General features: G+C 46.1%; 1 protein-coding gene across 6 annotated transcripts in view; it reads left to right on the plus strand.

The window, feature by feature from the left end:
- The window catches only part of AK9 (adenylate kinase 9), a 1,219,082-nt gene that overhangs the window by 835,012 nt on the left and 370,090 nt on the right, over positions 1-13,980 (plus strand). For all 6 annotated transcript variants that reach the window (XM_085611347.1, XM_085611348.1, XM_085611351.1 and 3 more), the window contains one exon: positions 79-147. In XM_085611347.1, coding sequence (XP_085467473.1) covers positions 79-147 — 69 coding nt within the window. The remainder of the gene's footprint in view (positions 1-78; positions 148-13,980) is intronic.

Genomic DNA, 13,980 nt, shown 5'->3' on the forward strand with positions numbered 1-13,980 from the left:
GCCTGCCTGTAGTACACTGAATATATTTCATTACTGAGGTTGAAAAAACACTGATGCCAATTTATATTTATTTTATAGGATGAAAAGATTGCCAAAAGAAGGGCTGAACTTTTAGCAGAGCGAGCTAAGAAACTGGAGAACAAACAGGTAAAGAACTGTCCTCATAAAATAGGGAATAAAAACATTGTAGTGTATCTGAAAACTTGTAATTTTCCTTAGCACTTTGGAATCTAGGGATGCTCTGTTGAAGTTGTTAACAAAAGTCAAATCTGGATCCCCTAATGACATTTGCCCACCTCGATCCAAAAAGACATTTTTTTCAGAATTCTGTAACCTGGGGGTTATGATGGATGAAGATCTCCAGCTGCAATCTCAGGCGAATAAGACCATAGGTACCTGTATTGCCTTATTAAGAGCTTTGCGTCAAATTCTCCCGCTCCTCCCTATTGAGACCAGATCTCTGGTGGTTCAGAGCGTGATCCTAAGCAGGCTGGACTACTGTAATTCACTGTTCCTGGGTGCCCCTCGGTACACTGTACAGGGACTGCAAAGAATACAGTCCGCCGCAGCCAAACTGGTCCTGGGAAGACTACGTGACTCCTCAATAACATTGGCACTGAGGGACCTTCATTGGCTCCCGATCAATAAAAGGATCGAGTTTAAATCATTGGTCATGGTGTATAGAGCCCTCCATAACATTGGTCCGCCTCCTCTGTGCGAACCAAAGAGACTTCTTCGGTCCACCAGCCAAAGTTTGGCAGTGGTCGCCAGAGTAAAACACACCAGGGCCTTCAGTACGGCGGCAGCCCGCCTTTGGAATCAAATCCCCCAAGATCTACGCCAAGCCAAATCATTGCTGAATTTTAGAAAAAATCTTAAAACATGGCTCTTTGGCAGAGATTAGAGTGTAACATTCTTGGCACAACGGCGAACGTTCCTACTGTCTCAGGTTTTTTATAGTCTCTTAGCGCCAGGATACCCGTAGGGTGACAGAAAGCGCTATAGAAGAATTTTATACAATACAATACAATACAATACAATCTGGCATTTACCATGCTTAGCTTATCCCTGTACCTGGGTGACGGCCCCTGTACTTTTAAAGAAGCAGTTGTTCTTCCCCTTTTAAAAAAAAGCAGGGGACAATCCCTCTGGCCTGAAGAACTAATGCCCAATTTCTCTTCTCTCCTTCCTAGCCAACATTTTGGAAGCCCACATTGCCCACTATCTTTCCTCCTTAATTGAAAGCTCCTCCTTCTTAGACTCCCATCAGGCGGGCTTCCTCCCCTTTCACTCTAAGGAATCCGTTATTCCCTCTGTAGTAGATGATATGATAGAGTAGGCAGATAAAGGTCGGGCCTAGGCATTGGTCCTTTTGGATCTAATGGCAGCCTTCGCCACAGTAGATCATGACATCAAATGTATCTGGGCTGTTGGCCTGCTGGGTTGCACTCTGGATTGGATAAAGTCCTTCCTCTTGGACTGAACATAAACGGTTCACTTTCTCCCTTTTTGTTCCCCAAAGGTCAGGTTTGTACCTCAGGGTTCCTCCCAATCCCCCAACTTATTCAATCTCTACATCTGCCTGTTGGTAAACTCTGTGCAAAGGCTGAAAGTAAAAATATACAACTATACTGATGACATACAGCTAGTGCTCAACCTCAAGGATAATCCAGAATCAACAGCATTCTTCCAGAACACTATGATCTTTATCCGGGACTGGATGAACTGCCATCAACTAAAACTGAATTCAGACTAAAATGAGGTGATGGTAATCAAAAACACACTGCATTGCTGGAACCCCTCCTTTAGACCACAGGAGCTGGGCCCTGCTCCTATTCCAAAAAAAGCGGTTAAGAGCCTGGGCATACTGGTCAATGAAGGCCTTTCAATGAAACTCCAGATTGCAGAAGTGACTTCTTCCAGCTCCGCCCAAAAAAAAAGAAAAATTAGGAAGTTTTTCTCTATTGAGGCCATTATCCAGATTGTTATCGCGTTTGTGATGTCTCACATTGATTATACCAACGGTCTTTACCCAGTACTCCCTAAAGGTCTGAGACAAAGACTGAAGCTTTTTTCAAAATCAAGCAGCTAGACTGGTCTACCAACAACCAAGATATTGCCACATTAAACCCTTGCTAAAGCAACTGCACTGGCTTCCAGTTGCACAAAGAGCACTGATTAAAACGGGCTGTACAATTTTTAAAATCATCCAGAGCAAAAGCCTTTGTATCTTCCAAAATACAGAATTACATCCACAGTTGTAATCTCAGATCAGCATACCTCATTCTTTTAGTGGTTCCCAAATATAATAGGAAAAGGCTGGGGGCTACCAGGTTAGCTGTGTTGGTTCCCGGTGTCTGGCTCTCTCCCGTACATCATAAGAGCAGCCACCTCTTACGAGCAATTCAGAACCCTGCTAAAAACATGACTTTACAGACAAACCTATGATTAATTGCATCTCCACCCTACTGTTAGTGCTCCCAGCGCCAGGAAACCTTTCGGTGAACGAGCGCTTTAGACGTTTCTTATGCATAACATCTAGTGAGAATGAAATTCGTTCCACTTTTAAACACAAACGTTTGTACTATTTTTACTACATAAGGATATCAGCGTATTCTACTTGAGGTTATGCTCATTCCCAGTAAACCAGTCAAGAGACTGTGAAGCTCATCTATGGAGCAAAAGAGAGACGGTTCAGGTTGGTACGACTAGAATGGGCCACTCTTGTAAATATTATCTTTCCAACATTAAGTTGATAAGTTATACAGTTACAGTAAATTACATTTTTCTAAACAAAATTCAGGCAGTGAGATGCATAACGACTCATATTTGACCTCTTGAACCTAGTCAGAAATTCCATACAGTCTCAAGTTAAGTCAAGTCAAATAATCTTTTTTCAGTTATCACATCATTTAAAACATTAAATACAGCAAACACATTAAAACAGTTACCAGATAAAATATACATTGCATGCATATCAGGAAAGCTTTTCCTAATCTTTATCACACTATTTACAAAACTTAATACAGCAAAACAAATAGATAAAGAGGGCCAAGATTGGAAATACAATAAAGCTGGTCCACATTCTTTAAAACCTAAAACAAATAGTTTAAAAAAAGAGATCTTGGGAGTTTCTAAAATTTACTGAAAAAGGCTACATTTTAAAATGCTTTGTGCGGATACGTCATGACAGCATCAAACTTTCTTCCTGTAAAACCATTTCCCAGAAGTCGGGTGAGCAACCACAATTAATAATACCAAGACAAAAACAAGTTAAAATCTAACAATGATGTCTATTCAAAACTTTAGTAAGATACATCTGCATGCCTTGGTATGAGGGAATTAATGCATGCACTGCTACTCAACTGGGTATGAAGTGCTGAAAAGATACTGCTCATTTTGACTCTGCTGGCTGCCTCTTCCGAAGGGCCTGGTTTTGGGCTTTTTTGGAGCCTTTAGTTGTCCTGTGTTCTGTCTGGCTAGGCGATTTCCCTTCCACAGTTCTGTGGGTGGGACACGTGGCTAACTTTGGGAGACAACAGCATGTACACACATCCTTTAATCTTCTTGAATATATATTCTTTCCTATTGCTGACTAAGCCACTATCATCATGTGTGATTCTCACCCTCTGGGTTTAAAGGCTCTCTGTGTACTTTCTTCTGTCAGAGACAGTCGTTGAAGCTGGGACAATTATTCTTCCGATCCTCTAGCCTTGGACTTATGTGGACCTATAGAATGCTAGCTCGAAGCATCTGGCATTTCATTTTCGTTGCTCAAATATTTTTTGCTGACAAATGTCTACAGTACTTCTTCAATCCTACTTCCTATTCAATCAGGCAATCTCTTACCCTTCCAGCCTATGCTCGTTGCACATCAGGCTTTAATCTCCTGCACAGGTTCAATACTTTCTCCAGTGTGGGAACAAATCTCTTCTCCCTCTTGGCAATCTATCCTGTTGTACTAGACACAAACATGTCTCCTTTCGGGACAGGCTGTATTCTATTAAACACAAATAGTTGTATGTATCTCCTATTCTTTCTGTCGGTGCCAACTTTAGAAGACCTCTTCAGCTAGAGGGAAAGTGGTTCTCCAATCAGCAGCCTTGTGACACTGCAGCTTTAACAATCTTTAACTTCCTTCCTTTGATAGTTGCCCAGGCCTCTTGATCCCTCAACACTAGAGTTCTGGTCAATTTAGTAGTTTAGGTGTTGACAGCAGACTTCATGTCTTCAGAATGTTTATGCTCTTCCTCTGTAAAGGGTATAGTCAATTCACAAGTTTTATTAAGACCAGGATGGTGCACACTACATCCAGGGGATTATGTTGCTGTGTGATGACCTGAAGATACACTGCTGTGCCCTATGTTGTCATTCGCCTTTTCATCTTCTTCAGGAAATGATCCATATGATGCAAGTCAGGATATCACCTGTCACTATACACCTGCTTAGGTCAATTTACTCTGCAAGAATTCATACCGCTAGTTGCTTACCACGTTACCTCTTTATCTATTGGGATATCAAATAACACAACCTCTGCAAGGGTGAAAAAGAACAATGAAAACTTCAACAGGTCTTCTATGAGACAGGCTATAAAAGAAATGCTCTGGATGAAATAATGTAAAGAGAAGTGGCTTCAGGAGAGTCTGAGCTGGATTTCTCATCCTGGTGTTAAATGGTTGGGGTAAGTGTACCTCACAACCAAAGATGAATGTTCCTACAAATAGGTGGACTAACTGACCAAAATGAGTACACAGACATGTGAAAAGGGAAAGATGTGCTGATTTTCTTTCCACCTGTAAAGCGTATTAGTGTTGCCTTGCAGGTAAAAAAAAAACAGACATCACTGTTGCTTTGCTTTTAGGAGCATTGTGATGGGCCCGGCAATGTTTATTACCTTAATGTTATGTAAGTTATTACATTGCCTGGACCACTGACAGTGCTTTTGGAACCAACTTCCCCAGCAGGTACCCTCTGTGCCAGAGTATGCCAGCAATGCCTTTGTGCTACTCTTACTGACAGGCACCAAAACAGGCTCCCCTGGTCAAGAACTTGCATTGGTGCACTGTCGGGCACAGGATCAGTGTGATTAACTACGTAATGACTATTGATGCAAATACATTGTCCAGCCCCTGACAGTGCTGGACGACACACAAGTGTTTCTTGTGCTTTGCATTTCTCATTACGCCGTTTTTGCCCTGAAGGGTATTCTGCCTGTATTTCACCTTTTTTGTAAATTCAGGGCAGTTAGATGTAAAACCTGTGGAAAGGGACCGAATTGCGTCAAAGTGTTTTTATTACAAACCTTTTTATTGGTATTTCAACAAAAACAAGTTTTAGAATCAAACAGTGCAGTAATAAATTCACCAACTCTTTCGAATTGCATGAAGTTTTGTGTCTGAGTAGCAAATTTCGCCCACCCAAAGAAGACACCCATTTAGTATGTTTACCAGCTGTGAAACAACAATACAAAGCATTCATGACAAACATGTAAAGTTTGTAACAAGCAAATCATATTTATTGTTCCACCATTCGTGAGGCAAAGACTGATGCAACAATATAAACTACTAAATACAACCCCCGATGAGACACCAAGTACTCAGATCCCTACCAAAGAGTGCACTTCGTTGGAGGCATGGTCTGGCCGCTCTGCCGAATGGCCGCTCGGTGAGTGAGCTCCGCCGGCCGGGAAGTAATCCTTTAATAATCCTGTACATGGAGAGCTGCTGCGATGCTTCCTAACACTCCTCGTGGCGGAACATCTGTGGACCCTGATGCTGGCGCTCCGGTGGCTCAGGCGCGCTCTGAGACTGAGCTGTGTGATCGGCCGCTAGACCGCCGGAGGTCTGCCAACCCAGGCCTCCTGCCGAGATGCGGCCAGGCAACACTGAAAATCGAGCCCACGGTTGACATCGGGCTATGGGCCGTGGCCTTGCGGTGAAGTGGTGAGAGCCCTGCCTGCTGTAGTATCCTGCTGGATACAGTCTAGTGTTCCTGATGGTTGTAAGCCCACACTAAACACCCACCCACCACAGGCGTCACCAGTCAGGGGACCCTGATAATAAAAGGGGCCAAGCGCACGTGCTCCTGGCCAATTATCTAACTATCCAGCAAGTGTCTGCGTCCATCCTTTGCATGCATGTGGGCCTGAGGCCCAAACACCACACCTGCGTCGCCCCAGCGGCCTTGAGGTGTGGTTACGGCCTGCTGAGGTGTGAGGAGTTGTGGTGTGCCCAGTTGCCAGGGATCGTGTGTGAGAGGACCCAGGACGCGCTATCCCGGAGGCCACGGCCGCCATTTTGAGGCCGTGTTATTTGGAGCTGGGGGCTAGATGCGGCTGGGGCTGCCGGGACGCTCACGACACACCTGCTCCCGCTATCGATACCACGGGCGCTGATGTCTCGTTGTGGGTGCCTACACCAGTGAGGGGTGCTTGGAGAGGCAGGAAAGGCCCTACATGGTGAGTCTGCCATTTTGTCTGCGGCCCTGTGTGCATGCTGCCCCTACGGAGGATCACCCTTATTAACAGCTGGGTAGCTGGATGCATTTACAACGCGAGAACTGGCACTGCTGCTGAATGTAGACTCTGATTTTGCGGACGACTGTGGGTGCCAGAGTGCGGTGCTCTGTTTTAGGCTTCCTGGTAATTGCGTACATACTAGCTCTGTTGGCTGTGGTGAAGCCTGTCTTGGATCAAGTGCATCAGGGGCGCTGGTGATGTCCTAGCCTTGGAAGACCCTAGCGGGCTGAAGAGCTGCACGAAGTGTGGCAATACATTGGTGGCCTGTGGGGGGTTGGTGTCCTGTGTCGGACTCGCTGCTCTGTGTAGGGCTGTGTGTCGTAGTGCTGGACTGGCCACAGTATAATAACCCCTGTGGCTTGCACAGCTCCTCAGCTGCTGTCACTATGGGCAAACAGGATGCTAAGCAGCCGAAATTGACTTTTGAAAATAAGCATGCCACACGTCATACAGAACCCGACTCGGATGCACAGGGGGATGGTCAGCATGATATGCAGGCGGAAGATCATGGGGAAGACCTGAGGACCCTTATGTTGGAGATGCGCTCCAGCCTGCGCAACATAGACACAAAACTAGATACTTGGACTGCACAACCGGACTCTGTCAAGACGCAAGTGGCGATGCACGAGAATCGACTTGATGTCCTGGAAAATCGGCACACAGAATTCCATGAGTTCCAGGTGGAAACAAAGGAGCAAATGCTGCATATGGATAAATTGTTGGGAATCATCCGGGCTAAAAATGACGTTTTAGAAGCGAGGTCACGGAGAAATAATCTCCGCATTACTGGAATCCCGGAATCTACCGCCATATCTAAGATGGAGTCCTTTGTAACGGACCTACTACATGAACTCTTTGACCCTCACTTGTCCTCAGTCTTCGTGGTGGAGAGGGCACATAGATCTCTGGGGCCGAAACCTCCTGTTGGCGCGACACCAAGGCCCATTCTGGCAAAGTTGTTCAACTATCAGGACAGGGATCTTATTCTGCGTCTGGCCAGGGAAAAGGGTCAAATTTCGCATAAAGGCAACACCATCTCCTTCTATCCCGACTTCACTCTGGCTGTGCAGGCGGAGTGTCGAGAATTCCTTCCTGCCAAGCTCATCCTCATGCAGGCACAGATCCCTTATTCCCTGCTTTATACCGCCAAGCTAAAAGATTCCTATGACAGTACTGACCACTTCTTCACAGATGCGAAATCCACCTTAAAGTTCGCCAAGCATGTCGGTGGAAAGAAAACCAAGGACGTCCGAGAAGCAGAGAGATCTACAGTGAACCACCTCAGCGATAATGACTGACTTGGGTATCGTAATGCTTGCTCGCCTTTCAGAATGTGCCTTAGAGGTGCTAGCTGGGGGCAGACGTATTTTTTTTTAATGTATTAGAGTCCTGGAGTTCTATAACCTGAGGTCTCTTGTAGGGTTTGATATTGGAGATGTTAGCTGGCAGCTCTCCTGCAGTACTCCTGGCCACCCTGTGCAAACAGGGAAGTTTGCCGGTGCCTCCACGTTTCATGGAAGGTATTCCTGTATTGCTTTGGGGTTCTTTGAGTTTATGGTTTGGGGTGGATACTCTGCAACCTGATTGGGGGTTGGAGTGGGTGGAGGTTGGTGAAGTTCTACCTACATCCGGCTGCTAGTGCCGCCCTACACGCTATAATTTCTGACGACGATTTAATTGATATATGGTGTAGGAGACACCCCTTAGTTAGGGAGGGTACGTGTATGTCTAGCCACTGCAGCACCTAGTCCCGATTGGACTTCTGGTTGGTTTCACGGGACATAGCTGCCTGGACCTCAGAGGGCATGCACCTGTCACGATCCTTATCGGACCATGCCCCTTGCCTGTTGAGAATGCTACTCCCAGGTGCACCACCCCGTGCTTTCGCTTGGCGCCTTCCGTCGCATGCCCTGTTCAAGGAAGAAATACGCTCGGATATTGCCGATTATTTCGCACTGAATGCAGATTCGGTATATACTGAAGCCTCATTGTGGGAGGCGTTTAAGGTTGTTATCAGGGGTCAGTGTATTGCCAGACAGGCGGGAGTACTGAAGGCCATTAGGGGCACGATTGTTTCATTAGAAGCTCAGATAAAAGAGCTAGAAAACCAATTCTATTCCACCAACGAGCCCGAAACCGCCGCCGCCCTGAAAGCCAAATTGTTGGACTTTGCCGAAGAGGCCCAGCGCGAGGTAAAGTTCCTAGGTAAATACGCAGAGGCGCGGAGGTATGGCGAAGGTGATAGACCTGGCCGTACGTTGGCTGGTATCCGCCCCTCTAGGTCCGCCACGTTCATTCACGAACTTCATACTACACAGGGAGGCACCATCAGAGGCCAGGCGGAAATCTTGGATGCCTTCTCTGCGTTTTACTCTCACCTCTATACTGCAACCCAACAAACATGCCCCGAGGGAATACAAGCCTTTTTGGATTCAATTGCATTAGTATGATTCAATCATACCCATAGAACGTATATTGATCTCCCTTTTACAGTGGAGGACGTTGCTCAGGTTATAAAAAGCCTGCCGCTGGATAAGGCCCCAGGGCCAGATGGCCTGACCACATAATTTTACAAAACGTATGTTGAGGAGTTGGCGCCTAGGCTACTGGCGGACTATGAGGAGGCTCTGGAGGTGGGTGTCCTACCTCAGTCCATGAGAGAAGTGATTATTATCACTCTATTGAAACCTGAAAAGCCAGAAACAGAGGTAGATTCCTATAGGCCGCTATTGCTGATAAATGTGGATGTTAAAATCCTCGCAAAGTTGATTGCGAATAGATTGCAACCTTTACTTCCCATGGTGGCGCTCCCCGACCAATCGGGGTTCATCCCCGGGAGGTCAAATTCTCACAATTTGAGAACCATTTTCTCAGCGCTGCATTATTTACACCCAGAGGTGCGTGCTGCTGCTATATTTTTAGACGCCACAAAGGTGTTTGATACGCTTGAGTGGCCTTATTTGTTTGCCATATTGAATCGTATGGGGTTCAGCCCGCTTTTCCTCAACCGCATCCGGCTGCTATACACCTTGCCAGCCGCCCGGATCAGGGTGAATGGCCTACTCTTGATTCCCTTCCCTATATCGTGGGGTACTAGGCAGGGGTGCCCACTTTCTCCCTTGCTTTTTGCCATCGCGATGGAACCCCTGGCTGCCCGCATCAGGCAACATCACACGGCTCGGGGCATTGGCTTTAGCACCAGAAGCCTACTCATTTTGCTTTACGTGGATGATGTGACTTTATACATTGTTAACCCAGAGGAAAACTTAGACCCTATCCTGAGAGAGTTTTTCCGGTTTGGGGGTCGTGCAGGTATCTCTGTTAATTGGGCCAAGTCGGTGGTCTTTCCCCTTACGGATGGCACGCCCCAGATGACATCTGAGTTCCCTTTGAGATGGGAAGCTGAGGCACTTAAATACTTGGGTGTGTAGATAAGTCGGGACACACGAGGTGTGGAATCTGAATTTTGGGAGGGCTGTCACTTGGTTGGAGGAGAGGGTTAAAATTTGGTCCAAGATGCCACTGTCATTGGCCGGGAAGATAGCACTGGCTAAAATGATTATCTTGCCAAAGTTTTTATATCTATTTGTTAACATTCCAAACCCTCTCACACAACATTTTTTTAATATCCTCAAGTCGCAGCTGATTTCCCTGGTATGGGCGGGTTGTCAAGCTAGAATATCCTGGGATCTGTTGACACTCCCGTTGAGACAGGGGGGTTTGGGTGCTCCAGATATGCATCTAAACGCGCTCTGCGCTCAGGCCCAATTTCTACACTACTGGGTCCACCCGACGCCCTATCAACCATATGTGGCGGTCGAGATTGATGTGGGAGCCCCTGTTTAAATTAAGGTGGAGCTATATCAAGCTTCACGATGCCCCCACGGCGACATAGACACTGCCGGGATTCTGTGGTGGGCATGGGGGGAGCTGCGTAGACAGGCTGGCATCCCACGGCTGTACGCGCCCTACGTCCCACTGGCACGGAATTCCATGCTACCCTGTATTCGGGATGGGGTCAGTAAGACATTAGAACAAAACATGAACCTCCACAATTTTGCAGACTTATATCCTGGAGATATGTTCAGGCCTCCTCCTGTGGCAGGTGAAGGTCAGACGGTACCCTTTTCAGAGCTCTTCTTATATCACAAACTGCGTGCGGCATGCCGCGCCCTCTGGGACGTCTTCCCTGCTGCTCCTCCCTCGTTGCCTGCACTGGAGAATGTGTTGAAATCCTCATCTTCCCGTAAACTCATAACACGCATATATACTCAAATGCAAAACACAGCCCCGTTGGTGAAACCTAAGTCCCTCCAGTGCTGGAACAACGAGCTCTCTACTCCGCTGAGTCCCAGTGGGAATTATGTTGTGGGCAACTCACTGAGCTCTCCCCAAACTACAGGTTCTGATTGATTCATTTTAAATATTTACATAGATACTATAAGACGCTTGTGGGTCTGTACCGTATGGGGCTCAGGGAGGACGATAGCTGCTGGCGCTGCAGGTACGCTCCTGCTTCATTTTTACATGTGGCGTGGGACTGCCCACAGATAGCTGAATTCTGGTCCAACATTTTTGCCTCAGTAAATCAAATAATTTGAAGATCTGATGTCCCGACTCCCACCTTGGGCCTACTAGGGTATGTTAAAGACACTGCGCCTAAGCAGCGTAAATTGCATGCACTTCTACTTTTTGCCAAAAGACAGGTTGCAATACACTGGGGACGGAGGAAGGTTCCCTCCATCAAGGGTTGGATAACTGAGGACACATATGGCCACACACAACTAAGTACGTTTTGGGAACTTATGCCCCGACCTCTAGGCCTCGGAACATTTGGGAACCATTTCTGACCTGGGCTCAGGGACAGCTTGAGTCTTCTGCGCCCACGCATACAGGTGAGGCCCCAGTTGTGGAATGAGACACTCAATCTCCTGTTGTTTTTTTGGCATGTGTTTTATCCTTCATTCCCAATGTCTCCAAATTGTATCTGGTTGTGCCGTCTGGATCATTCACCCACTATAGGGTATAAGGTAATGTAGTTTTTAGTATCAACGATGGATGCCGGAAGTTGTGATGATTATACCTTTTGCAGTGATGCATAAGTGGGTCGCTCAGTGTTATTAACTGTATTTTGAAATTTATAGGGCATGACTACTGTACATCCTGTGCTGCTGTAACAACATGCTGGCTTGTTGTGTTGTAAATGTATGATGTTTTTTTTTGTTGAACATGTCAATAAAAAATAAATAAAAAAAGAGTGCACTTCGTTTCCAATATTTCATGGGAGTTGTTGATCACAGTTTGGCCCTTGTAGTCTAGTATAGCATGCTTGGGATATGAGGTATATCCAAGCTTGTATGGTTTGGGGCCAACAACACTGGCTGAATCCATGTAAGGAAGTGATGGGCAGCCTCGTCACGAACCCAGCAAAGGTGCAGCCACAGCGATCCAGTGATCCAGGGGGCAGTAGTGATACAGGTGACAGAGCACTGAGTCACTAGTAAAGAAGAGGAATAGTTCAAGGTGGGAGCCCTAGCAGCTGAAAAGGGGCCTAGAACATGGCCCCTTAGACAGAACAAGGGGAAGCAATCCTTTCAGCAGAGGTCAGAAGCCAGACAGGGCTATAAGCAGGCTGAGACGAGAGCAAAGATTGTACTGTGTCATGGCCATCCAGGAACAGTCACTACGTGCAGTGTAGTCAGACTCATAGGCACTGGAGATCATCTTGGAGAGACCCTGATACGGAATCTGAATTGGTCTGCTCTATGGATTTGCAGTCCTTATAGGTTGAGATATGCAGTTGTAAAATCCCCAATGGAACCTCCATGGCAGTAGGTGGGAAAATCAGAACTGTCTAGCTCATCCAATAGGTTGTAGCAGTGTTCTGCGGCTGAGATGATACATGTACACTGAATACAGTAAATACCCAACCATATGCTACACTGCTCTGATTAAAGAGGTGCACTGCTTTGGTTTGTACTGTGATTTGATAATTGCAATTTCTGTCTTTTCCTTTTGATCCTAGATCTCCCTTGAACAGTCTGTCTTCTTGGAATTGTTCATAATGCAGTTCTTTTCCTTTCTCTGACCATGCTACCATTTTTTATTTTCTCTGGTTCTGCTTCAGTTTTATCTTAACAGTCTTTCCTTGATTCCTAGAGATTATTGATTTGAATTCAGTTTTGCAATTCACACACTGCTTGGATAGAGGGTTGCTCTTTCCATGTCATTACAGTGAATAGTGTTTCCTCTTGGTGGTGTTGCTGTTATTTCCAGCTGTTCCTGTGGCAAACAAGAAACCTAGCACAATCATCTTAAAATGCTTCCTTTCAAATATTGCTTTCTCGATTTTGTTCTGGTGTTTTTTCATTGCACTAGTTCCTACTCCTATTCAGCTTTTGCGAGATAGGTACTAGATATTTACAACTGTGAATTAACTGGTCTTTTAGCACGAAAAAGCCAAATGACAGGTGCCATTACTTTCCCTGAAGGGTTGTTGAGACAGAACCAATGGTAGACTATAGTTTTAATTGCTGGTTCTATATCATACTACTTTATGCAATTGTCAGCTTTCCTAACCAAAGAGTTAAAGGTTGTTATTTTAAATTCTAGCAGTGAACACACCATTTTTCACAGTTTATCGCTGTGCAGATCTGCAGCACAGCTATCTATTTTGGCAATTTCAAAATGGATAGTGAAATGCATCTCTCTGTGACAGAGAAGTATCTCAATCCTACTCCCACTTATAGTGTGAGCTCTGGTTTGACAGTAGAGTAAAAGATAGTTACAAAAGTAATTTCGAATTTCTGTGGGCATCCCAACAGATGTTAATGCCAACAACTCCTGAGTCTTGGCATGGTAACCAAATATGCATTTACCCAGCGCTTCCTGTGGGGAGCCCGACTACATGTAAAAATCACAAAACATCCATCAATCAGGGTTTGTAAAACACGGCTACTCACCTGTGAGAGTCTCAAGGCTCTGAGGGGTGGGTGTGAGTCTGGGGGGCTGCTGATCAGTTTGGGTGATGGGGTTCAGTCGAAGAGCTTGGTCTTGAGCTCCTTCCTGAATTGAGTCAGTGATGGGGCTTGCCTGAGGTGGAGAGGAAGGGTGTTCCAGGTCTTGGCGGCGAGGTAGGAGAAGGATCTTCCTCTGGGCCTGGTCTTGCGGATCCGTGGGACGTTGGCCAGGGTCAGTAGGGTGAAGCGGAGGTGTCTGGTGGGGACATTAAATGAGGGGCGGTGGTTCAGATATGTTGGTCCTGCGTTGTGGAGAGCTTTGTAGGCATGTGTGAGGAACTTGAAAGTGACTCTCTTATTCACTTGGAGCCAGTGGAGTTCTCGCAGGTGTGGCTACAGCAAGGGATGTTGAGGACCAGTCTGGCTGCAACATTTTGGATGTTCTGTGGTTTCCCTAGGAGTTTCTGGGTGATGTCGGTATAGAATGCCATATTTCACCATTGG

The sequence above is a fragment of the Triturus cristatus genome, chromosome 6 (genome assembly GCF_964204655.1).
Source record: "Triturus cristatus chromosome 6, aTriCri1.1, whole genome shotgun sequence".
NCBI lineage: Eukaryota > Metazoa > Chordata > Amphibia > Caudata > Salamandridae > Triturus > Triturus cristatus.